Source organism: Bactrocera dorsalis, chromosome 2 (genome assembly GCF_023373825.1).
Source record: "Bactrocera dorsalis isolate Fly_Bdor chromosome 2, ASM2337382v1, whole genome shotgun sequence".
Lineage (NCBI taxonomy): Eukaryota > Metazoa > Arthropoda > Insecta > Diptera > Tephritidae > Bactrocera > Bactrocera dorsalis.
The window spans coordinates 21923506-21950380 of record NC_064304.1 but is presented as its reverse complement, the minus strand read 5'-3'; the positions used below and the strand labels follow the sequence as shown (position 1 = coordinate 21950380).

Here is a 26875-nt window from a genome sequence, read left to right as displayed (position 1 = left end):
AGATAAAACAAAATTCGCTGAAGGAGCAGAAGGTCATCCCCAAAAGTGCTTATGAAAAGTGTTTCGAGGACTGCAAAAATCATTGACATAGGTGTAATATTGATGAATAATTAAATATTTTGTGTTTTATTCTATTTACAATTTTGTCGTACTTTATTATCATAGAATTCAATAGATGGTTTCGAAATAATTAACAACCTTTATTATTTGTCCGATAAATTTCCGATAAGCTTTGACTGTATTCGATTCTTAAACTCACTTGTAAAACATTTGTATTTACTTGTCGAAAGCAAGCTTTATTTTTCTTCAAGAATCCGGCTTTGGAATTCAACGATAAGATAATATCTCCCATGTATGTGTGTTTTTTGGCTACATTTTTGGACTGAGAGATAACCTTTGTGGTGTTCGAAAGAAAGTTTTTCAAATAAATTTGTGGATTCTTATACGTTTTGTAAAGGAAATGGAGAAAGCTTTACGAAATTAAATTGAATTCCCTCATTCATAGGAATGCTCTTTCTGGAGAAGTTGTATAATACGAATATTAATTACGACTTGAAGATTACATATTTATGTAAAAGTTTCTGCAAGACGTGTCTCAATGAGCTATATAAATCTGTTAAATCGTGCCTCTATTCAGAAAATGTAAATGAATCAGTCGATTTTTATAGAATTTCTCAAAGTTGATAACAAAATTGTTATGAATACTGACTAATTATAAGATTTATTTCAAATGTTCGGATGTGGTTTTGCAGTCTTATCGTAAGGGTGCCTCAAATCTCTACAGAAAACTGAACTTACATTAACTATAACTCTGTATGTTTGTATGCTTGTACATACTTACATATGTATGCATGAAAGTGGGCATGAGCAATTCAAAATTTCGCTCGAAGCATGCGGTTTTTGTTTATGCGAAGGCATATTCCAACATGTATTCTGAAACAAATTAAGGAAATTATGATTTTGAAAATGTCCAAAGCGTCTACTTTGCAAATTAAAGCGATTTTATTTAAAACGTTTAATTTTCCATACACAAATGCAGCAAAACACTTCTCGCATGCAACTTGTTTCCATTTAAATTGGGTTGCCAGCGGCGGCGAGCGAGTGCTGGCTCGCTTAGCTCGTTTGGCTGCCACAATCGGCCACCAGGTTTTAGCACCATAAACTTGTTATTATTTATTGTTGTCCTATGCATACACACACATACATGCATATACATATATACATACATATATAAATATGTGTGTATGTGCGCGCTTGTCCAAGCAGATCTCCGTAGCGCTCATTTTTTACAACTTCTCGTGAACACGCCGAACAGGTCTTGCGCGGCGAGAGTTGAGAACGCAGCATGTTGTTGTGGATCTTGCAGGTACTGTTGCCAACAACAACAACAATAAACATTTTCGTTTTGTGCGCCTTGCAAAAACAGCAAGCAAAAGCAGACAAGAAAATATAGCAGATAAAAACGCGACAACAACAAAAAAAGCAAAAGCAGCAGCATTAGCAGCTCGTGCTTGCCTAAAACATGCGACCGCTTCGTTTCTGACTGTGACGACACAGATACTAACACACACACACACACACACACACGCACACGCACATTTGCTGGCCCGTAAACGACCGTTAAAACCAAACGTCTTAACTATGCTGACATACAGACAAATGTGTGCTAGTGCGTGCGTGTGTGTGTATGTAAATAAGTATAAAGCGATCGTCATCCACACACCAAAAAGGTCAAATTTTTAGTCAGCCGTTGTCGCCGTTTTCTATACTCTTTTGTACACTTTTCTTTATGTGTTTTTTTTGTTTTTGGAAATTTATACTTTATTGCTGCTTATTGCTCACTTTTGGCTTTAACTGGCTTTCACATTCTCCTTTAAGGTTGCTTTTCGTAGTTTACCTACTTGCGATTGTTTCAACTTCGTTTTGGTCGGCTTTGTTGCTGTTGTTGGACTGATTGTTGTCGTTATTGTTGTTGAAGTGAAAAGGCATTGGACGTGCAATACGAATTAGCGATCTTCACACTGGCCGATAATGCAGCCAAAACAATGATAAATAAACAACAAAAACGCCTAAAAATCGCGTTCACACATATACACGTACGTATGTTTGTGTGTGTATGTGTGCGCGTACATAGAAGGTAAATCGCGTGCACTTGTCTTGGCGAAACACTTCCGCTTCTGCGCGCTTAAGTATTTCTTGCTAAATACCAGCCGATTGACACCCGCGCACACTATAGATTACGATCGAGGCATACTTGTGCACACATACACACATAGACATGTGATTGAAAGCGTTTTGTATAACCGCCGAAGCACGCAATGCGTACGCGTTTTAATGCCAAACTAGCACTTGTTTTATTTATTTCTTTTTAATTATTATTTTTCAGAAATTCTTTTTAGTGCTTCACACCAAAAGCGATCACCACTTGAGACGTCTACAGCGACTATTTGCCAGACGAACACGTTTCACACAACTGAAACCGAAAACGACTTCCAACTAACTGGCTTTGCATTTTCTTATGGCAATCAAGCGACGGCCCAGTCAAGCGGACACTCTCTCCGGCGGCCGCTTCGCAGTCGGCGGCAGTCAGCGCCAGTCAACGGCATTGCCACCGGCAGTTATGTTCCAGTTAACTTCTTTGCGCAACGTCAGCGTCAGCAGCGCCGTCAATGTGTAATCGATGTGTTTGTTGTTGCAACTCCAGTGCTCACTTGCTGTTGTTTGTTGCCATTGCTTGTGGATCGTGTGCGCTCTAACGTATTTTTGCGCATACTCTCCGATTGGACGTTCTTGCGGTTGCTCCACAATTGAATGCGCTACGATCGTCATGGTTTTTATTTACAAACATTACTTGCTATGTGTGGGTTGGTTGGTTGTGTTCGGGGTGCTCGTGAGAGTATATCCCAATAGGTGAAGCGACCGAGTCAAATCGAATAAGAAAATGCAGTTGTTTAATTTAGAGTTTGGTAACTAGATCACTTAGTTACTGGCGGAGTTTTGAGTATTTAAAATGAATAGAATATGTTTTGCGGATTCCAAAAAATATATTTTTGCTAATAAATCTAATATTTGTGAATATCCTCTGAAAATTTAAAGTTGATGGGACTAAAAGTTTCGGAGACACGAGTATTTTTCCAAAAAATTTTTAACTCAGTGTAATCGACTAACAAAACTTTAACTGTATTTTTCTCGAAATGCTGTTTCCAGAGTCGGTGAAAAAAACTTTGCTGAAACGGCTGGACCAATCGGCTAGAAATTTTCATCTTCTTAGAATATTTGTATGGAAATGATCGAAAGAATAAGATAAGAGATACTTCCAATTTTTTTTCACATAATTCAACTTTTTTTGGGAAACCGAAGCTATTTTGGTTCTTGAATTTAAGATAATTTTAGGCAGAGATATCTCTCTCACCATCATTTTTTGGTGATTCTCCTGGGAAAATGCTTGAAAATGAAACCTCTCCAAACCATTTGATACCAAACGAGGTTTCAGCCAAGGTGGATCCCTACTTCTTCAATCTACTCTTGGAAAAAATAATTCTAGCTGAAGATCTGAATAGCTCTGCTGGCGTACGCAGATGATATTGATATCATTGGCTTGAACAACCGCATTCTATTTTCAACCTCCAAATTCAACGCGGAATAACTCTTGCCAACAGATGCTTCTGCGGACTGTGTGGGCAATTGGGAAGTAAAGTCCTCTCTCGACGAACAAAGACCAAACTATACAAGTCATTTATCATCCCCTGTTATATGATGCAGTGGCATGGACGATGACAATTTCTGATGAGTCGGCGTTACGAGTTTTCGATGGAATAAAGAGCTGTACGAGATATACGACGACAAGGACATAGTCCAGCGAATTAAGAGACAGCGGCAACGCGGGCTAGGTCATGTCGTTCGAATGGATAAAAACACTCCAGCGCTGAGAGTATTTGACACAGTACTCGCCGGGTGAAGCAAGGGAAGAGAAAGACCTCCACTCCGTTGAAAAGACCAGGTAGAGATGGACCTGGCTGCCCTTGGAATCTCCAATTGGCGCCAAACAGCGGAAAGGCGACTGGCGCACTGTTGTAAACTGAGTTCTAATAGCGTAAGCGGTAAAGAATATGCCCCACTATCTACTTTTGAATTGAGCTTCAACTTGTGAAGTACGATTTGTCTAGACTATAAAAGCAGCAAATAACAACCGAAGAATTTGAAAATCAAGTTTGCATGAATGGCCAAGTATTATTTAACGACATTCCCCGATTTGGTAAAAGATTTTAAGTGAAGCTTAAGATCTCACCTTTCCAATACTATATAGTATGACACAATGTGATTGGTAGCACTGGAGATATACGACTGCAACGACATCTATTAACAAAATACGAAAATACCTTTTCGACTACCCATTATTATAGTAGTCAGTCCCACGTACGTAGTTAGATATATGCTTATACTGTTTTGGTCTAAATACCAGTAATATTTTACCCACCAACTGTAATAACTGTGGTTTGCTTCCATTCAGCAGTTTCTGTGATCTCGACTAGTAGTTAGTGAGCTCTTGCTGCTCTAGATCTAAGCTAGTTTATTGTTGAACTACATATATATGTAGGTACAGGATACAACACTTATTCTTATGAAGTCCGAAACTTCTTTGAGCAATAGAGACATTTTCTGGTAGGTCTAGTTCTTATCATAGGTTCAGATTGAAATATGCTCAGTATGCTTTGACATTTCATCATGAATAGACTTACTAACGAGCAACGCTTGCAAATCATTGAATTTTATTACCAAAATCAGTGTTCGGTTCGAAATCGAAAGACCAGGTAGAGATGGACCTGGCTGCCCTTGAAATCTCCAATTAGCGCAAAACAGCGAAAAGGCGACTGGCGCGCTGTTGTAAACTCGGTCCCAATAGCGTAAGCGGCAAGGAATATGCCCCACTAATTATATCTACTTTTGAATTGAGCTTCAACTTGTGAAGTACGATTTGTCTTTGAAGCTTAAAATCTCACCTTTCCAACACTATATAGTATGACACAATGTGATTGGTAGCACTGAAGACAAACGACATCTATTCACAAAATTCGAAAAGTCTACTGCATTTAGATATTTGCTTATACTGATTTGGTCTAAATACCAGTAATATTTTACCCACCAGCTGCAATAACTCTGGTTTGCTTCCATTCAGCAGTTTCCGTGATCTGGATCTAAGCTAGTTTATTGTTGAACTGTACAGGATACAACACTTATTCTTATGAAGTGCGAAACTTTTTTGACCAATAGAGACACTTCTGGTAGGCCTAGTTCTTATTATAGGTTCAGATTGAAATATTGCAATGCCATCGTAAGAAATGCTAAGCCTTCTAAAAAAAATCTTCAAATTTAGTATAAAATCCACGGGGATGAGGATATTGCCGGCATTTGACTATCAGAGTAGGTTTTTTCGCCTTCAGCTGGCATAAATAGAGTAAGCAGTTGTTCCAACTATATTGTATATATGGAGGATTATATAGGAAAAGACAGAATCTGGCAAAGCTTTGTCTCTTGTTATCTATCCTTAAGACTATTTGGTAAGGTAGGTATTACTATCTTTTATTTACTTGTTAAACGGTCGATGATGACGAACTTGGGTTCAATTCCAATATTGATCAATAATAAGAAATCTGCTTCTAATAGTAGTGGTCTCCTATAAGAAGGACCTCCACCAACTATGGTTTAAGAGCGAAGTAGTGAAAAACTGAAACGCTTTATATTGAAGAAAATATTTCGTTATGTCCATATATTTAACTTTCTACATCCACTCAATAATACTATACCTAAATTGGTCAAGTAGTCGAGGTCCATTCTGTCAGAAGGTAACGTCGGAGACCAAATGGTATAAATAATCACCATAACGTACTGAGCTAATTAAGCCATGTCCATCTGTCTATCGGTTAGTACTTTCAGTTTATGAGATATCGATCTGAAATTTTTCACACTTCCTTTTCTCACCAAGAAGCTGATTATTGTCGGAACTGCCGATATCAGACTACTTTTTCATGTAGCTGCCATACAAACAGACCGATCAAAATCCTAATAAAGAATTATTTATATTCTTTTATACTAAAAGAAATGGCCTGTGAAGGGTATTATAGCAGCGAAGTTAACGTTTTACTGCTTTTACATTCCTTCAAGTATGTAAATAGCTTTAAAATGTTTATTAATATATACATACATATGTTCCGATGAAATCTCTTTTCAATAAAACTCGAAGTAAACTACGAGCAAGTAGGCAGCTTCCGCGAATTCTCCACAGAAATGCATTTAAACTTAAATTGCAATCAAAGTAAGAGCAAAACGCAATAAAATTCCATGACAAGAATTTTAATAATAAATATCACAATAAATAAATATGTGTGAGTGAGTATCTGATTGTCATCACCGCCGACACACTTTCGCATACATACAAGCGGCATAAATATGACTTATAACGCTTGTTAAAGTTCTCACTTTCCGTTATTGTTGTTGTTGTGGGCGATTCACAAATCAAGCGCCTCCGAAGTGCGCATACAAATTCGCATTAATCGCAGACGACCGGGCGCGACATCAATTTGACGCTGTTGCATTATACTCAATTGCTGTGACACTCACGCACACACACACGTACTTTCACGTGTACAGAAACGTATGTGTGCGTATTGAAAAGTTTGTCCTTCTCGCCCAATGTTGCACAATTTTTCAATCAACGCAATATTGGAATCCCAAAAGAGTGCGAATGCACGAGTTCGAGCATGGCAGCTCAGGAGCCACCGCGGAGGCTGAGAGGAAGAGCGTCGAATGCAAGTGAAATATAACGAGTAAAGAACAGCGCAAACAAATCCAATCAGCAGTTAGTCGTCACGAATGCCAACAGATCTGGCTTGTGGGGATGGGTGTTGCGAGGGGGTCGCATAAAATAAATAATACTAGTAAACCGTTACTATTGAGCTTCGGCACCGTATCGGCTTAGGGCATGACTGCTGATGGTTAGCCACACTGCTGCTGCTGTTACCGTTATTTCTGTTGTTGCTGTTGCAACTATGTATATACATACATACATAGTTTGAGTAATCGTTTCATTGAACTAAAGTCTACAAAGAAACTTCTCGTATTAGAGATAAAAGTTTTCGCACTCGCTCGTGGCGCAGAGCAATTTCACGTTCATTCACTGGCAATTTCAGAGCGGCGGCAAATTGCTAAAATGTATGGACAGCCATGATTTGCCGCAACCGCAAAAGGTAGCATTAACAAATGTGGGCATTTGTATTATCTGGCGTAGACCTCGTTGGCATTTGAAATGAATTGGATGCATCAGCCACAGATTGAGGCTGTTGTGCGAGTCTGGCATACGCATTCTCTTTGCACCGCAGCCACCACGTGATGTGTGCAGGTTTCATGATAAACTTAGTGAGTAATTCGAATTTTTTGGGGGAGTCTGGTTGAAAGTTGTAAGCTATGATAAATGGATCATAAAATGCTCGAAATAATGCAAAGTTAAGTTAAACAGGGTTAAGTTGGAGTGACAGTTTCAGATTCAAACTATGGTGATCCTTTGGAAAGACTCGCAAGTGAGGCAGGAGGAGAGAGTGTGGCGAATACTTGCTGAGAAGGTAAGCAATAATAATTTTCAAAAGACATACCGTAAGTTAAGACTAGAGACAACATAAGCTGTAAGTGAAATAAATTAGTCATACGACTGAGTCTAAATCGTGGCCCAAATGAATTTGAGAATGTCATGTGATGCAAAGACCTCATAATCATCCGTGTAGTAGTTAAACTAAAGTTCAAAGTGGTTTCAAGACAATACCGAGGTTAGGGTTGGATTTATTTCTGGTCCAGTCTGAAAGAGAATCTAATAAAGATGAAAATGGTTCCCCAGGCTTCCTTAAAAGTTTCCGAAAACATGCATAAAATTCCGTTACATTACTACTTAAGGGGTTAAGCCATCGTAGGACAAAAAAAAATATATTTTAAGGTCCTTCAATTGCTAGAATAGTGATAAAATAAAATGTTCAATCGATTGTTGTGACGAAGTGTTCGGGACAGGCTCTATTTTGCCAGAACATGTCCATCACCCATCTTGAGACCCAGCATTTATCATTGGATAATATTTGTACGAATAGACCACGTCTAACACGCAGTGGAGAAAATATAGCAGCCGTAGCTGAGAGTGTCTGCGAAGACCGTGGTGAATCGATACGGCGCCGTTCGCAGCAACTCGGACTGACGATTGAACGACTTGGCGCATTTTAAGTCCGGATCTTAAATTGAAGGAGTACAAAATACAGCTTGTGCAAAAAACTGAAGCCGGTCGACCATCCTCTTCGTTCTATGGGCTTTTGAAAAGTCTTAAGAAGATTCGACATTTTCGAGCCAAATTTTGGACAGCGATGAGGCCCATTTCTGGCTCAATGGGTATTGAAACAAGCAAAATTGCCGTATTTGGGACGAAGAGCAACCTGAAGATATTACAGAGCTGTCATTTCATCCAGAAAAAACAACGGTTTGGTGTGGGTTGTGGGCCGGTGGAATCATCATCGGTTCATATTTCTTCAAAAATGATGTCGGTGAGAACAAGACGACACATCGCATGAATCAATGGATTTATTGAGAATAATCGGTGAGCAGATAATTTCACATTTTCGGACGATCGATTCGCCACCAAAATCATCAGATATCATAACAATAGACTTTTTCCTATGAGGAAATGTCAAGTCTCATGATTATGCGGGCAATCCCGCTTCGATTTAGACATAGGAGCAAAACATCACGCGTGTCATTCGCCAGTTATCAGTTGGACTCAACAGAGGAATCCTCTGAGACGTCGCCGCGGCCGACACTTGCAAAAGTTAATCTTCAAAAAATAAATGCCAAATAATGTTCTTTCGAATGATAATAATTTAATGGGGAATAAATTTGAAGTTTCTTTGTTTTTTCTTTAAAAAAGTAGGGAACTTCGAAATGGATCTGGATCACCCTTTTCTAACACTTAACTACAAATTACATTTTAGTTAATTAATGCTAATGATTTTTGAATATTTTCGGAACATTTTGAGATATTTATAACCACGTGGTTAGTTCTTTTCACTCATCTCTCTTAACTTGCAAAAAAAAAGAAAAAAAGTAAGTCATCGAAATGAATATGACAAATGACACAACCAACTTGTGAGACGGCAAAGTATAACTCAATGAGTAGATGTCAAGAAATAACAAAGAACTCATAATAAATAAGTATTTGTAACAGTTGTTTTGCACCTTCATACATGCTATATGTATGTAAATATGTTTTTTCACTCCAATTCTGAGTAATAAATGCAATTAAGAGCAATTTAGTGTGGGAAACTTGGAGCGGAAACTTTGCAAGCTTTCCTAACTTTCTGACACAATAATGAATTAATGTGATTTAATAACTGCAAAAGTATGCAAATACGTTATTTGGAATGTTGTTTATGTACATTTATTGTATTGAGCTATAGAGGTGTGCTCAAAGCAATTAAGCCAGGGGAATCGCGACAAAAAGGATTTAGGCTAATGTTGGAATTTTAGTTTAAATTCTTTATATATCAACCGATTTTTTTATCTTCACAGAATATGTTTTATATATACAGTCTTTTATTGCTAGAAATATTTTATTTTTTTCTATAAAAAAAGGAGCGAGGAAGCTTCAGTGTAATCAAGTAATTCATTATTATTAACCAATAGCTCAATGGTGATTTCTCACAATTGGATTTTCAATCGTATCGAAATTTTAAAAATTCTAACTACTCATTCATTAAGTGGTTTTGTGTGATTGAGGCTCGATTTTCATTAATGAATCGTGTTTATACCTTGAAAAAATATAATATGACATTACCTGTGTTTTTCATTATCTTTAGGAAAAATAGATGAATTTCACTAATTAATCGCTTGTTTGCAGAATAGGCTCTCACTGGAACAAAACTAATTTGCCGCCAATTTACGGGATAAGTTCCATAAGTCATAAAATTATATAAAGAACACCTCTTTTGTTTTTACTTGAGTGTAGGTCCTCAAAAATGTCTGAAGTTTCAAAGTACAGTGAAATTCCTCATTGTGGACAGTTTTTACTCTTGGACTTCTCCCATAACCGGACATACGAAACAGGGGCCGGACACGGACACTGTTTAGGTTATTTTTTGTTCAAATCATCTCTGATAAACGGACAAAATTTCGGAAAATGTATAAAGAAAATTGTGTACGATTTATAGTTTTCGTTTTTTTTTATTAATTTATGGTGTTTGAGATAATTTTCATTCATTCAATTCCGCCTGACATTGGCATTATTAGTTCAGTAGAAATATAGTTCTGAGTTGCAGCTTCTGACTTTGAGAATACATTCTAAATACATGTTTTTGTCACGTCCCCGTATATAGGGAGTTCCCACAGTCGGACAAAAATACTGCGATGGTGGATATCCGGTTATGAGGAATTTCACTGTAGACCTCTTCAAACACAACCTTAATTTTGGTTCTTTACGCTTGCGATTGCCGTGATTGGTGCGTTTTTCAACACAAGGTTAGTTTAGTTTTTGCTACTGTAGGGCCGATCTTGTAGTCTCACCTTTAGATTTGTCCCCTCAACAATAAGGAAAGCAATTGGGAATATGTTTCTCAATTGTTAGCTTTATCATCTAGAGATCATTGAGAACAGTAATACTCCCTCTCCTAGCCTTTGCTTCCACATAGACATGAGACAATTTTCTTTAGGTTGTTCTAGTCGAGAGAAGTCTTATTGTTTTTGTAGCCCCAAATAAATTTTAAGAATGGATTGACAATGCTTTGCCGGTTAAAAAATGATAGGTGCTTAATTTTTGAACCCTGACAAGAGTGCATTAAGTTTGTCACAAAGTTTGTAACACCCAGAAGGTAAAACCTAGTTTTTTGATCACTTCAGACCAGCGTATTATTTGTTATTATTGTAGTTGTAGCAGAGTTCATAATGCTTTGTCGGATGAAAATATGGGTGCTTTCGACTACGAAGATTCATAAGAAAGGCAAAGAAGCAATTTCTACTCGTATTCTCCAATTCTTGTTGTATTTTTGATTCATATTGTTTTTTGGAATTTATTTTATTTCTAGAAATATGATTTCAAGATATTTTATATGATTACCATAGAGACAGTATTTCTCGGAGTAATGGTAACTGAAGATCCATAAGATCAGCAAACTTATGATACCGAGTTCCCTAAAATTTTCGAAAATATTTGTATGCAAATACATAATTTTGTACATGAAAAGCAGCCAGAAGCAGTTCTGCGTGAAATCCGAGAGTAATTGACTTATTGAACCGCCCTCGTTCCATTCGTGGCACGTTCGTGCGCTCATATGTGCGTTTGTCTGTTCATGGACGAGCTGACAAATGACAAATGGCAAAGCTTTTAGCCACAATCTAATAAATACATACCTACGAAACAAACAAACAACAACAAACCAATTCTGTATGGGAAAGTAAGTTGCTGCTCTGGTGGTTTTTGTTGCCGTTGTTGATGTTGGTCAAGTTGGACCGTTAGCTCGGTGTGCTACCTGCGGTTTGGCGCTGTGCATATTTCATTTGACATGTTGCAAAACTTTTCACTCAACTGCTACTACACGCACCAACAAAACAACAACAACAAATGAATTATTATCGCCACTTTAAACAATCAGCAGAGTTGCTGGCTAAAAAGCGGCGCCGCGCGGCAGGCGGCATGCGGCAAGTGCAATGTGCTCACAATTTATGCAAATTAACCAAAACAACGTCGGAGTTCGACAAAGCCCGCTGTCAGTGGCCCCCCAACCAACCAGCCTCAACAACAACAACGCAAACTCAGCCAGCGACCGACACAGTCACCTTGTGAACGCTGACGCGCTAAGCGCAACGAATCGCTTTCATTAAACTTTCTGCTTTCTTCTCGCTTTCAGTTTTTGGCTTTGCCTCTGCGCTCTTTCGTCGCATCTTCACATCGGAATGCTCCCGTTTGCGCGCATTGCGACATGGAGCGGCGTGACGTTACATGGCGCGGCACCAATCCAACAGTCACGTTGCCGCACAATTGCCACTATAATTGCGCCAAGCAGCGCAAATCTACGCGAGAGTATATATACATATAAATAAACGTGTATGTGTGTTGTTGTGTGTGTGCTTGTTTGCCGGCTTTCGGCGCACATGACCACCACTATGTTTGCTCCACTTACCGTTTATAATTCTGGTCAGCTTATTGCGGCGCGTTGACGATGGACTTAAGAGGCTTTCGCGTCGACTGTTGCCCGCACTGCTGCCGCTGCTGCAGAGATCGCCACCGGCACCGTAATTGATATTCAATTGGGTTGTTTGCGATGTGGTGCTGCAGTTCGAGAACAGGCTGCTGGCCGACGGGCGCTTGCTGAACGGCACCACGGTGGGGCGCGGGATGTCGAGTGATGGTCGCGGCGTGTCGCTAAACACAATCTCGGCGAAGGAATCAATGCTGGCGGAACGTTGCAGTGCGCTGCTGTCCTTTCGCCTGCAACAACAAAAACACACACACTCATCAGAAAAAAGCAAAAAAAATGTTAAAGAAAATGAAAACAATTTCAACGGCGAAGTGGTTGACAATATGGAGTGTATAAAGCAACATAAGTAAGCACCTACTTAGAGGAAAATGGAGCGCCTTCTGAATTATTGAACGTGGCGCGCAGAAAGTGCTAAGCAAAGCGGAATTCGCTTAGGAAGCAATAATGCGTGGATGGACTTTCGAATGCCTTTAATATAGTATATTGTATACTGATGCCATATGTTCAAATATAGATATTTATGAGACATATGTTAATTTAAAAAAAATATATAGTTGTGAGTGCACTTATTTTTCTAGAAAGTAGTGGAAACTATATAAATATTAATATTAGTAAATAATAAAAATAATATATAAATAAATATATTTTATATTTTTACATATGTATGTATGTTTCTTATACACTGTATGGAACAATTCAACTGATTTTGTTAACAGTTCCGATTTGTGATGATCTTATCGGTGCCAAAGACTTACCACCTGCCTGAAAAATAAAATTTTTCGCACTATATTATTGATGTCAAATGGTTACTTTTTGATATATACACATATTTAAGAACAGTTAGATCAAGAAGAGTTTAACCGGAGTTGCTACGTTATTCCAAACTAATTTGTCACAAACAAAAGCTAATATATAGGTCATAAAACGATAGTTTAGAGTTGCCACCTATAAAAAATATTTCAACTTTCAAATATAGGGTTGCCATATACATAACTCTGCCAAACAGAATGAATACCAATTTGAATACTATCTGAATTGAGGACATATTATTTAAAAAACTGAAAAAATACAGACAAAAATTTTTTTCTTATGAACATTATTTAATATTTTTGAAGAACAATGTTCTACTTTTGTATTAGTAAGCTATAAAATAAATAAAAATTCTTAAATTTCCGAACATAAAGGTTTTGAGAATGCTTTATTAGTTTTGAGGTCCATAGGTCTTGGTGGTACCAATCGCATACGGTATCATGTCCATAAAGCCTTAGAAAGCAAACAAAACTCCTTGTATTGAGAGCACTAATATGACGAGTATTCGAATTATTAATATTTGACATCATGTGAAGGGATTCCGACATAATTGGCTTACTGAGCGTACTATTCGCAAAATCATCACCCATCTTAAGACCAAGCATTCATTATTGGGTGATATTCGACCGAATATGCCACGTTCATCACGCAGTGAAGAAAATATAGCACCCGTAGCGAGTACACAGGAAGACCGTGTAGACTTGGACTGACTCTGGACGGACTTGGTGCATTTTACAACGAGATCTTGATTTGAAAGAGTACAAAACACAGCATGTATAATAACTGAAGCCGCTCGACCTTCCAAAGCGATATCGCTTAACTCTATGAGCTCTTGAAAAGTTCCAAGAAGATTCGATATTTTTGAGCCAAGTCTTGTTCTGCGATGTGGCCCAGTTCTGGCTCAATGGGTCTGTAAACAAGCAAAATTGCCATATTTGGGACGAAGAGAAACCTGAAGAGATTAAAGAGCTGCCATTTTATCCTAAGAAAACAACGGTTTGGTATGGTTTGTGGGCCGTGGAATCATCGGTCGATATTTCTTCAAAAATGATGCCGGTGAGAACGTAACCAACAATGGCGTCCGTTACCGCACCATGATAACCAACTATTTTATGCCTGAAATTGAAGCTCGTCATCTTAACGAAATTTGGACGATCTATTAAGCGGACAGCTGCATTAACCGGCGCAGTGGCATCAGCCAAAGTGAATTCCAAATTGTTTGGATGTTTATTAAGAACAATCTAATACGGATAGAAAGGCTGGTTCCACCAGTGTCTGTTTACAGGAGATTTCACTGCATATAAAGTTTGATTGAATTTGTACTGTAACTATATCTGATCTTTACTGAACTCGTATCTGCACATGTACATTTTTTTCAATGAAGGAAAAAAACAAGGAAGCCCCCATTAAATCTCTCGATTCTTCCAAACGAATTTCATTTTTAAGCTGTGAAAGTTTACAATAATATCTTGTTTTACTTAAACTAATTAATTTGCATGGACTTGTTTAATTATCGAGCGCTAATTACAACATCAACAGAAGAGTTCTTTCACCATCAACTCATTACGTTTGCATTGACTTGACACTTTAAACGGGAGCTTTTGAAAGGCAGGAAATTAAAATCGAACAGTTTGCGAAAACTTCCGTTTGAAAATTGCAGCGCGCAGAAAAGCAACTCGCTTAAAACAACAGCACCAATAACAACAACCACAAGTTTTAAATGAAAATCAGACGGCAAGTGACACTTTCATCCGCTATCGATAGACAAACACCCATACATACGCAAGGCAAGTAATAAAAGTAACAACAACAGCGCTAACAACAACCGTAAATTGTGCTATATAAAAATAGTAAGTGCATTTGTCAGGTCCATAATGATTGCATGACTGGCAGCCGGAGCGAAGAAATGCCATTTGACAGATTTATAATTTGCTATAGGCGAAATGCATTAAATCAACGCATGTAAATGCAATCAAAGTTTATGCAAGTGAATTGCTAACGGCAAACACGTTGCGCGCCGTAACCTCCCGTCAGCCACCACCATTTTTACTGCCTTTTCCCGAGCCTTCTTGAGCAATATTCGTCAGCTGGTGGAAAGTGAATAAAATTTGCAATGACTGGGAATGCGAACGCACAGAGCGCACAGACACACACACACGTGCATATATATACAAACATATATATACATTGTCACAAGAAAGTACCAGGATATTGTAAATAAAAAGCGAATATTTAATTATTCATCAAGAACACTCGAAACACTGATGGCTTGAAAATAGAGGATGGCGTTGGTGCGGTAATATACTATCCAGAGTTAGGCATCAGGCAACCTTTTAAGTTGTCGCATCACTGTAGTATATTTCAAGTTGAGGTCTTTTCTATTAAGAAAGGATCAAAGCTGAACTCTAATGCATCTGCTGGCAATTCCAGAGTCAACATCTACTTAGACAGCCAATTAGCAATCAAGGCAGTAACCTCGTACTACATATCGGCTAGAAGTGTCTTGGGAAGCAGGTCAGCAGTGGATAGTGTTACCAGAAGCAAGCAACTTCATTTCTACTGGGTGTCAGCCCACAAAGACATCGAGGGCAACGAAATAGTGAACAGGATTGCCAAGAATGGTGTGCGGTTAACATCCGAAAACGTGATAAACATTGGGAAACCCAAGCATTATATATACGACGGTCTCGACAGAAGCATCGTAAAGAAAATCAAAACACGATGGAATGAGCTATCTCTGGGTAAGACTGCAAGAGTCATGAGCATATTTGGGATATTAATTAAGGACAGTCCAAGTTAACAACAACAGACAACTTAACAAATTAGATTATATTTTTTGAAATATCATTTACCCGGAGAATTTAACTACAATTACCGGGTGCTTTTTTGTCACAATGTATATACATATATATATACAGATATGTACATGCGTACACACTCATTCCCTATTTATATAAGGCACATCACACACAAACATTCATACTACTACATACATATACATATGTACATGTGTATCTCTGTATTGTTGTTGATCTTTGAACGTTTATTGTCAGCTGCCGAGTCCTTTGCGTGGCAAAGTGGCAACGGTGGCATCTGTTGCAAATGCGGTGATGAAGTGGCAACAGCTGAAGCCGCATGGCTTCACGCATAATAGCAGTAAGACCGACAACAACAACAACAACGCCAAAATGCGAATCACAATGGGTATCAACGCCATTGCTATTGTTGCTATTGTGTATTGTTAGTCTTGTTATTGCACATTGTTGTTGTTGTCTGTATGCTTTTGCCGTCGTCGTTGCTTCCGGTCGTTGCGGCCGTGTTGATGATTGCTGGTAATGATGTTGTCGCCAGCACTTTAGCGCTCACATACACCCACACACACACGAGCACATGCGCTCTCAATAACTTGAACATGCCACACACACACTTGCCACAATAATCTGCGTGCCTTTAGTGGCATTTTAAAGCACTGCACAGCCGTGAGTAATAATAATAAAAAGTAATAGTATTAATAATGCTATTAACTTCTTCATTCTGTAAACACACTCACAGCACACACTTTTATGGAGTTGCCACTTGAACAAACAGAATTGTATGCATGTAAGTGAGAGGGGCGTGTTAATGCCGTTGTGAATAATTTATCTATTTATAAGCGTTATACCAGCGGCGCGGTAAAGGTCTCTTAAAATTTAAGTAATTTTTTGATATAACGGTAATTACTAATAACCGTATATTGCATAAATAAGTTTTACAAAATTTTCCCTTTTTAAAGATATTATGAAGATGTATGTACATATATAAGAAAACTTGAAAGCTAAAAACGAAACGGAAAAAGTTGCTTACATTTATGCGCAAGAAAAGAAGACGTCATTTTAGCAGCATAATTTCATTGGAGTAGACAGTGTTTGGCCTGCTTTTCTTATTATGAGTCAATAAAGTTTATTTTAAAGTAATTTAAAGCGAAATTCTCTTCACAATTCAAGACTGTAGTGAAGCTGGCTTTTAATCAAAATTTTTGAGTAGTTATTTTCAGTTTCTTACCTTCAAGACGGAATCTCTGAGATTTATATACAAGTATGTATGTCTAGTTATGAGTCGAAGTCTTAACTGAACAAAACCAAGGTTGGATCAAATTAACGGAACAAATTTGAATTATTGTACAAAATCAAAGGAGACCCTATAAAGTATATATATAAATTATCAGTATGTCGAGCTGAGTCAATTTAGCCATGTCAGTCTGTCTGTATATATACGAACTAGTCCCTCAATTTTTAAGATATTGTTTTGAAATTTTGCAAACGTCGTTTTCTCTTCAAGAAGCCGCTCATTTGTCGGAACTGCCGATATCGGACCACTATAACATATAGCTGCCATACAAACTGAACGATCGGAATCAAGTTCTTGTATGGAAAACTTTCACATTTCACAATGTATTTTCACAAAAGTTGGCACAGGTTATTTTCTAAAGCAACAATGTAATTTCTGGAGAAATTGTTCAGATCGGTTAAATATAGCACATAGCTGCCATACTAACTACCCTGTGATGGGTATATTAGCTTCGTTGCAGCCCAAGTTAACGTTTTTTCTTGTTTTTCTAGTTTTTGTTTATTCATCTTCCAAGCCGAGGTCGCAGCCCTTAAGGAGTAAAAGATATACTGCTCTGAAATGCAGCCTCCTTCAGAGAAGTGACCATCTACTCAGATAGCAGAGCCTTGAACTCATTAACAGTGCGTTCAGGGTTGGTCCAGGAGTGGCCAAAATCGCTACTAATAGTATCGAGTGTCGTTGTTATAAAACTGGTATGGTTGCCAGGCCACAACGGAATCGCAGGAAACTGTAAAGCTGATGAGCTAGCAAGAAAAGAAATAGTTAGGGTTCGCCGAGGCTTAGTCAGCGAAGCATCGGTACATGTGCTATCGCAGAAGCCTTTTTGCCCAAAATCGATTGTAAGAGATCTAGTGACCATTGGCCTATTGCCGTTCATACTGTAAGGCTGGGAATCTTGTAAGAGATCTAGTGACCATTGCCCTATTGCCGTCCATACTGTAAGGCTGGGAAACTTGCCTGACGCCATCTGCAGAAGCTGTTTGGAAGAAGATACGGTGGAAACAACTCAACACTTCCTTCTTGACTGTCCCGCATTTCGGAGGTTAAGAGTTTGACATTTGGGAGCGCATACCTTCAGACATTCCACCGAGCTGGCGGGAATTGAACGCTTGTGCAAATTTCTATTGACTACTAAGCGTTTTGATAATTTATAAGTACGAACACAAGAGTTCTTCTTTTCCATGCCTTCACAAAGGACTATATTTAGCAGTCCATGTGCGATCTTTTTAGACCTGCAATCTAACCTATTTTGCATTTTGTCTACATTAATAATATGAAAATATATATTTTTTACACCAACAATATATCATTGCCTACATTCAGGTTGCTGACGAAAGAATGTCAGTTCTATGTTAGAGAGCACAGAACCGGCCTAGAAAAGTCTCTGGAGTATCATACGAGTATATTCAAAATTTTTAACACAAAATTTAAAATTTATTTATTCAAATGCTTAAAACACATAAAAAGCTAAGAACTATTTGGACTACAATTTTATTTTCATAATCTCAAACATAACAATATTTGTATTGCACTTTCATGCTTATATGAATGTATGCCATATTATTTACCATATGTATAGTAAAAATGTGGAGAAATAGTTTATTTTATGTTTGCCCGTTATTATCCATTAATATTCATAGTTTTTGTATCCCCCACTTCCTAGTTGTTTTCATATTTATTTTTATATTCAATTCACAATTGTTTTCATGTGCTTTCTTATTTTCATTAGCATTGCTAACCATATTCTCACATGAATTCTCAAATATAGCATAAACTTATCTCTACTTATATACACACATACTTTTATGTATGACTGTGTATTCTTGACACGTGTTAGGTGACCTTTTCACGCTGCTCCCGCCGTTCACCCCACAAATTTTCATTTCTAACTACAGAATATTTGCAAACACTTTATTTATGTATAAAGTACATATTTACGTACATATACATATATATATGTATGTATATAAATGTATATGAGGTAAAAACATTCCACACAACTGTAGCTGACCCATTTCCGGGCGTTAATATTTGGCCCTTCTCTTTGCAACTAATAATTTGACGAGAGTTCATGCTTATTTTGTATGAGTAAATATGTAAGGAAAGCACACAAATAATAAACTTAAACGCGCGTCGATACAAATATATGTGTGTTTGACAGTGTATGTGGGGTTCCTAGAAATCATAGCGAAAATTGTCAACTTCTTTGATGAAGACGCACAAGTGCGCTCCACTCGAGGTTTATGACCCTTGTTTAGTTTGTCTAGCCGCTGATTCGCTACGTCCTCATCAAAGTGTATTTATTTGTGTGTGTGTAAATATGGATTTCTTTTCAGCTTTTTAAGTTTATTCAATTTGATTTTTTTTGTGCTCTATTTTTTGTATTGCTCCATAGAGAACACTTTAATGTTGGTTAAATGAATTTAATTTGACTTAGAAAATTATTTGATAATCAAGTGTTGCAGAAAACTGCAAGGCTGATGAGTTTGCTAAGTAAGGTACTTCAGTCTCCATAACTATGGAATGGGCATGGGTAAGAACTCCATTGGTTTCTTCATGATTAATTACTGGATTAATGTGGCTCACACTAGCTCAACTAGCGTTGATCCACTACCAGTAGCTGTGCAGTCACAAGGTCTTTGTGGCGCAAGATAAAATCGCCTCAACACTTGCTTCTCGAATGTCCCGTCTAAGCCAGATCAAGGCGAAAAAACCTCGGATATCATATTTTTAAATAATGGAAATAGAAAAAAGGCCCCTAAAAAGACTTGTGATAAGTTCTGGGTGCTTTGTTCATTACTAATATCCAACTACAGGAGTTTTTCACCTTGTTTCACATAGGATTGTACATAACAGTCTTAAGTATAATCTGCAAGAAAAAATCTCACGGAGCCAAATCTGGTGTATACGGTGCTAGATCGGTTTTGGCTTTAAATTCGGTCACAATCGTGGTTCGATGCGGTGGTTTATTATCTTTGTATAAAATCTATGAATTGTTCTTCCAAAATTCCGGCCATTTTCGACGGATGTTCTCACGCAAACGCCTCAATAGAATTCCTTATTGATATGTCCCTCCGGAATAAATTCATAATGCACCAAAGCACAAATGCCTTGATTTTTGAGCTTGTTCGGGTAGTTTTTTTTTGGTTTCAGCTCGTTTTTTCCCTCCATTCACATGATTTTTGACTTTTTTGGATATGTTAAACTGATGAACCCATGTCTCATTGATGATCTTCATGAATGTGGCATCTGATTTCGCATGATCAAGCATGTCCAAAAGAGATCTATTTACGGTATTCTTTTTGAAAAAAATCAGCTTTATCGGAACGAGTCGAGCAAGAATGCGCTTCATACCCAAAATATCCACCGAAATCATTCGAGCGGACTTTCGAGAAATGTCGAGCCCTCTTCCCATCTCTTTAAAAATTGCCTGACGATTTTCAAATACCATATTCTTTACTTTTTTAAATATTTTTTTCGGTTGAAGAGGTCGAGGGTCGTTCAGAACGAGACATGTCTTTAACGATCTCTCTACCATCTTTGAAGGCCTGATAAAACTGAATCACTGTAAGCCTTTTGCACCGATTCCGCACATGAATTTTGGTTAGAAATGGTCTCATATGTGTAGGGTAGTCGAAAAAGACTTTTCGTATTTTTAAGCAAACTTAATTTAATTTTAATTGCAATTTCCGGGTAAGTTTTTGTTACAATGTATAAGCTTGAAGCTTCATCTTCATAATTTTCTACAAAAATTATATGTGCTACCGAGGGCACAAAACGGGTATTAAATTAATAATTTTCACTTATCGTATTAAGACACTCTTCCAGGAATTAGGAGATCTGTGCAAAGGAAATTCCCACCGCTTAAGGAAAATTAAGTTTATTTTTGTTGCAATCCTTTGGGTAGCATTAAAATTTTAGTTTGCTGTCAAAGTCTTAACTCATTTGCCTAATTAAATACAATCGACTTTCGACCTAAGCACCGTAAACGTGCCGCAATGAGCGGCAGCCCAAAGGAGCGTGAAACGCGTAACAGCAGCTTGTACGTGATGCAACCCGTAACGGCAGCTACGCACTGCTTACATACTTTTTTGCTGGCAATAAAGTTAGGTTACGGATTCGAGACAAGCCGAAAACAGAAATAACACCAAAGAAAGGAAACCAAAAGGAAGCTTTAATAAAGAAAAAGTGGCGCAAGAGTTAAATAACGTACAAGTGTTTAACAGCAGCAAGAAAAAAGTAGGAAAGGGTGAAGTAAAGTTCGGTTAGGATGTGAGCGTAAATTGTTTAACAAACGAGAGTCAACTGAAAGTCAACAAAAGCGTTCAGTAGATTGAGATAAGCGGCAAACAATGGCATATTCAAGCTTTCACATACACATAACACGCCTACTACACTCCTCTGATTTTATTAATTATCTTTTAAATCTATAGATACATATGCTATGTGTTGGCAACACGGAAACAGCGGCAAATTATTCAACTTAAATGCAAACCCGTTCTTTGGCATAAGCCCTTAACCTCTCTCTTACACTTCCACGCACTTGTCGTTGTCCTTCGCCAATCAGTGGCAGCCTTCTTGTAGGGCGCTCTGCCGCCACAAGTGCGTTCACTTGTGTATTTCTTTTGCTACACAAGGGCTTTATGCACGGCCCAATCTCCACCCCACACCACTCATGCCACTCGCTGGCTCCCCAGCTTATGAATAATGCATGACAATTAAGTAGCGCTGGTAGAATTATGTATCTTGCTTAGTCTCCTTTCAGCAGATAAGAATGTTCTTCGGCGTTGTTGCAGCATCGCTGCGTGTCAGTTAGTTAGTGTCTATGTTTGTTATTCCTGTTTTCCTATGGTGTGTTCAAGCACGTCGTTTCCATGCTCTCATGAACACTTAATCACACATGAGAGCTTAAGCTTATTGCTTGAAGAAAGTTTCTTCTTGAAAATTAGTTGTTTATGGATTTTCTATATTTAGTTTAAAGTTTATGCGTGCGAGAGTTTAACCAAAACCACAAATATGCATAATTGTTGGGATATGACTTAATGAGCAGATCGAAGCTCTATTGGAAATTCACTCAAACTTTTTGAGTTATGTACGGTGATTGCTTCAACTGATTTTTGTTTTGAAAAAAATCAAAGAATAAAGTTTTTTTATGAATCGGCCACAAGTACATAGAGAGTTTTAAGAAATTAGCATTTTTTGAAAATCAAGAAATCAAATATAATTCTATGAAAGAAAGTATCGAAACTGCTTAATTCTTAAAACAGACTTTATGTGAATGATGTTTTTGAAAAAATTTTCAGATATGTAGATACATACAAGTATCAAGTTTCTTGATGTACTTTATGAAAATAATAATAAATAATTTATACCTAAGATACTTCGATAGATTTTGACAGAAAAAAGTTTAGCGCTATAGAGAACTGAACGCTTTTAGAAAAAAGGAAGAAGCAAGACTCTTGTTGGTACACAAAGCTCTGAGCGATCATTGGTAATCACACAAGTGATGCACTGTAGTGCAAAAAAATTTTCATTTCATTACTTGTTTATTCTCTTTAAGCATAGTAGCGAATTCGGTTAGAAATCAAAAAACGTTGCCTACATTTAGGGATGCATCAATCAGAAAGTGTTGCCTACAATTAGGGATGCATCAATCAGAAAATGTTACTTACAATTAGAGATGCATTTCATTAATAATTATTATGTTAGTTTTAAAATAACAAACTAGTAAAATTTTATTCATTAACTTACTAAGTAGTCGACCTAATTTTTCAAAAGTAAATGTTTTTTTAGTAGATGCTTTTGAGGTTTTTCTTCGGTATTTTGAAAAGTGGATTCGAAAAAAAATATTTTTTTTTTGCAATGAAGGCTAAATTACGATTTTTTTCCTGTTTTTCCAATTTGTGTATTAGAAATTTAAAAAAACAAATGATGTTGAATATAAAAAGTTTTCTAAAGATTTTGAAAAGCTTTTTGATAATTTCTTCATTTCAAATATATTGTATTATACGAGTCATTTTTAATTTTCAAATAAACTGGAGCTAATTTTTTTACATAATTGGAATTATAAAATCCGAATTGAGAATTTTCAGCTTTAGAATTTGGAGGTGTCATTTCATTCAGCTAAAAATAATGTATCATTATATGGTGGTTTTATTTAAAATTGAATTCCTATACAAAAAATATCGTTGCCTACATTTAGGGTTGCGCTTGGAACAATTAAATATTGAACTTTAAAAAAAAAGCTAATAACAGCGATTGTCAGCATAGTAAAAATAAAAGTTCGAAGATCAAATATTTCGAACAAATTAAGTTGGTCGAAAGTACATATTTTCCACATTTTTCCTCGTAATTGCAACAGAGCGCATACATTGTAAAGTAAGTTTACATTTGTAGTAGAAAAAACATTAACTTCGATTTCACCGACCTTTCGACGCTCAATTTTTTATAGCATTAAATTGAATAAAAGAAACCACAAAATTCCTGAGGAATTGGGCAATGGCGTCTGGGCAAACACCGACTACATGATCCCACTTATCAACTGAGAAAGAAGGATCAAAATAAACATAGGAATCGTAGACAGCCAAGCAGCAACTCGTATCGTTTATCGAATATCGCCGAGAAGAGTCTTGGGAAGCAGTGAATCTGTGGAAAGTGTTGCCAGAAGCAAGCAACTTCACTTCTACTGGGTGTCAGCCTACAAAAGCATCGAGGGAAATGAAACTGCAAAAGTCATGAGCAAAACGGTAGATCGGAAGAACACAAATCCTATTGGTACTCGATAGAAGAGACTGATGAGAACACTAACTGACACACGCCTGCAGTATAGGGCTGACAGAACGAGAAGACTGAAAGAAATGTTTAGAGCAGCACACCAGGAAAACAATGGAGCATTTCTTGTGCACTTATCCCACTTTGGCAAGACTACACTGTAAGCATTTGGGGCTCCAACGATTTGATACACTGGAGGAGGTATCGATAGTGAGGCCGCAGAGTCTGTTAAAATTCTCGTCAATCGCAGGCATCCCAAAGGATGATTTAAACTGAACTCTATTTGGTATCGCAAAGGACCAAAACTGGTCTATGCGTGGCTTATTGGCCTTCCAGATTACCCTGAACTAACCTATAAAAAGATATTTGTTCTGAATTTATTTGGTTAATTTGGTTAGCAGCTATAAGCTATATGTCCGATCTGTACAATATGTTCGGAATTTGTAGCAATGCCTTGGATAATAATCTGTGCAAAATCACAAATTTCTTCAAACAATTCGTTTATAAAGCACTCGAAAGACGTTGCTCATACGCCGTGGAGTTCTTGTTTAGTATCTGATGATTCATATTTTTCTGGTGTTATTAGAAATAATTCAACTTGAAGAACGTATATTTTGACTGCGTTCCCTCTTATGACCAAAAATTTCTCAGATCCAACCACAACTATTCAATCCCTTAGATACCGAAAATGTGGACATATGTATTGTTAACTTTTGACCGAAAATATCGTTCAATGTGTGAGATATATAATTGAAATTCCGGCAGAATTCTTTGCTGACTCTGGTAATTTCGTGTATCAAAATAGGGTTAAATACTTCCATGAGCCCCTTAAAAATAAAAAATTTCCAATTTGATCGGTCGGTATTATGGCAGCTATTGATATATTGATCTGATCTGGAAAATCGAATCGGCAGTTCCGACAAATAAGCAGCTTATTGATGGACATGATCAACAGTTCAGACCGATACCTGAAAAACTGAGAAACAACTCGCCACGCTGATCATATATATATATACATCTTTTTTTTTTTTTAGTAATTTATTATACAACATTGTGACAAATGTAATATAGATAGCATGTTTAGAGTATAAAAATGTCTTGATTTGATTTGTTAAAACTCACCAACAACGAAATTTAATCTGATATAATATGCATGAAAAAAAACGTTTTTGTTATATTTTTAATAAATTACTTTGTATTCACAGATGTATATATCTTTATTTGCACCTTCCTGTGACCTTAATCAAAACGTCTGCTCCATTAAAAACCAACAAAAAAGTACAACAAAATTTATTTTTAAAACGCTTTAGCCCAGATTTAATTTTCTATTTCTAGCTATTTTGAAGCGCGTTGCCGAAGAACCGAGGAACCCAAAAATGCGAAAATCGAACGAAAGTAAATTCAAAGCAAATCCCGCAAAGCGCCATTTTAATGGGCTGAGCTATGCGTTTCTCCGATTTGCGTTGCTGCTGTGCTTAAATCTTGTTTGCGGGAAATTCGCTGAGTGTGCATGTGTGTGGCATGCCACAATAGCGACAGTCGAAGCGTTTAAGGCAGAGAAGTTTATTTTTTCGATTTTTGTTTTTTGTTGGAATTATTGCGTGAACTTTACAAAGTAAAGTACACATACAGACATACACACAAACAGGCCATTACGCACACGTGCACCTAAAAGTATGCATAATTCAAGTGCACGTGAGAAAAATCCATTCTTACACACACACAAGTGAAATGGTTTCGCTCGTTTGCCTCCATTTTCACCAAACTGTTTAAGTCAGTTGTTTTAGCATGACTGTTGCGCTATGTGTGTGTGTGTGTGTGCATGTATTTTGTACTGTATTTTTAACAAGCTGTTGGGTAATAAAACAAATTAGCTTCTGATTTGAAGATTAAGCTCGAACACGTTTCATACAAATTATTTAACAGATTTTTGCTTTTTCTTTTTGGTAAAAGTATAATCCTGTAAAATTGTAGAAACGGTGCTTTAAAGCTGTCACATTTCCACGTGAAAACCATTTGCATGACGGGAACATGATTTGGTGAGTTGAAGTCCTCACTTCAGGAAAAGTAGAGCTGAGAAATGGCAGTGCAAAAGTTGAGTAATTTGGAAAATATGCGTAGTATTTAAAGGGCCTTAAAAATAATTTTGGCTTTTGTGGCAAGAATTTTTTGCGACGTCTTCATTATTCAGACATGCTTTAAGATATTGGTTTTATTGCGAGTTTTTAGATTAGAATTTCTAAAATATTGTATTTCCTACTTTAGTTAGTTATATAATCAATTTGCACACTACTTTTTTATTAAATATCTAGCCAAACTTTACGAAGATTATTGAAGTGGTAAGGCCTTTGCTTTATTATAACTAAAGATGAGGTGTGCGTCAATAAACGATTATTTCATACTCTTGAAACTTATGAGTACTAAAGAGAAGTGGCACACAAGCGAGCTAGTTAGAAATTTCTATCCCGTTATATTAATTACTTCTTCATTTGTGTACTAGACAGCAAAAGACTCGAATAGTAGTCCGATTTCGCCCATTTCCACACTGCGACATTAACATGTCAGAGGATTTTCTTATACCGAATTTAGTTGAGATTAGTCGAACGGTTATGATGATGGATACGGTTATAAGATATGTGATTTTATTTAAAAGTAGGCGGTGCCACGTCGGATCGTAAAGAGTCCTCTCATACCACCAAAAGGGTAATGTCTTTATCGTATTAAGTTAATGGTTTATCGCGATTTTACTAGTTTTTAAGAGTATCGTTGTATGGGGAGTGAGCGGGAATATCATCCAATTTCATCCATTTTTATTAAAATTATAAGAACTTTTTCAAAAATTTTTTCCTCACAGATGCCGCTTACTGCTGCGAAATTAAAGTTTAAATTATATCTTAATTTTACTTTACTGG

The 26875-nt window shown here is 37.1% G+C and overlaps 1 protein-coding gene across 5 annotated transcripts in view; it reads right to left on the bottom strand.

Annotated features, from left to right (window-relative positions):
• Positions 1–26875, bottom strand: part of LOC105229914 (uncharacterized) — a 169897-nt gene that overhangs the window by 38176 nt on the left and 104846 nt on the right. For 2 of the 5 annotated variants that reach the window (XM_049448567.1, XM_049448563.1), the window contains exon 6: positions 12198–12505. In XM_049448567.1, coding sequence (XP_049304524.1) covers positions 12198–12505 — 308 coding nt within the window. Of the gene's footprint in view, positions 1–1842; positions 2515–12197; positions 12506–26875 lie in introns of those variants that run through there. The other 3 variants (XM_049448564.1, XM_049448566.1, XM_049448565.1) reach the window with 3 other exon arrangements.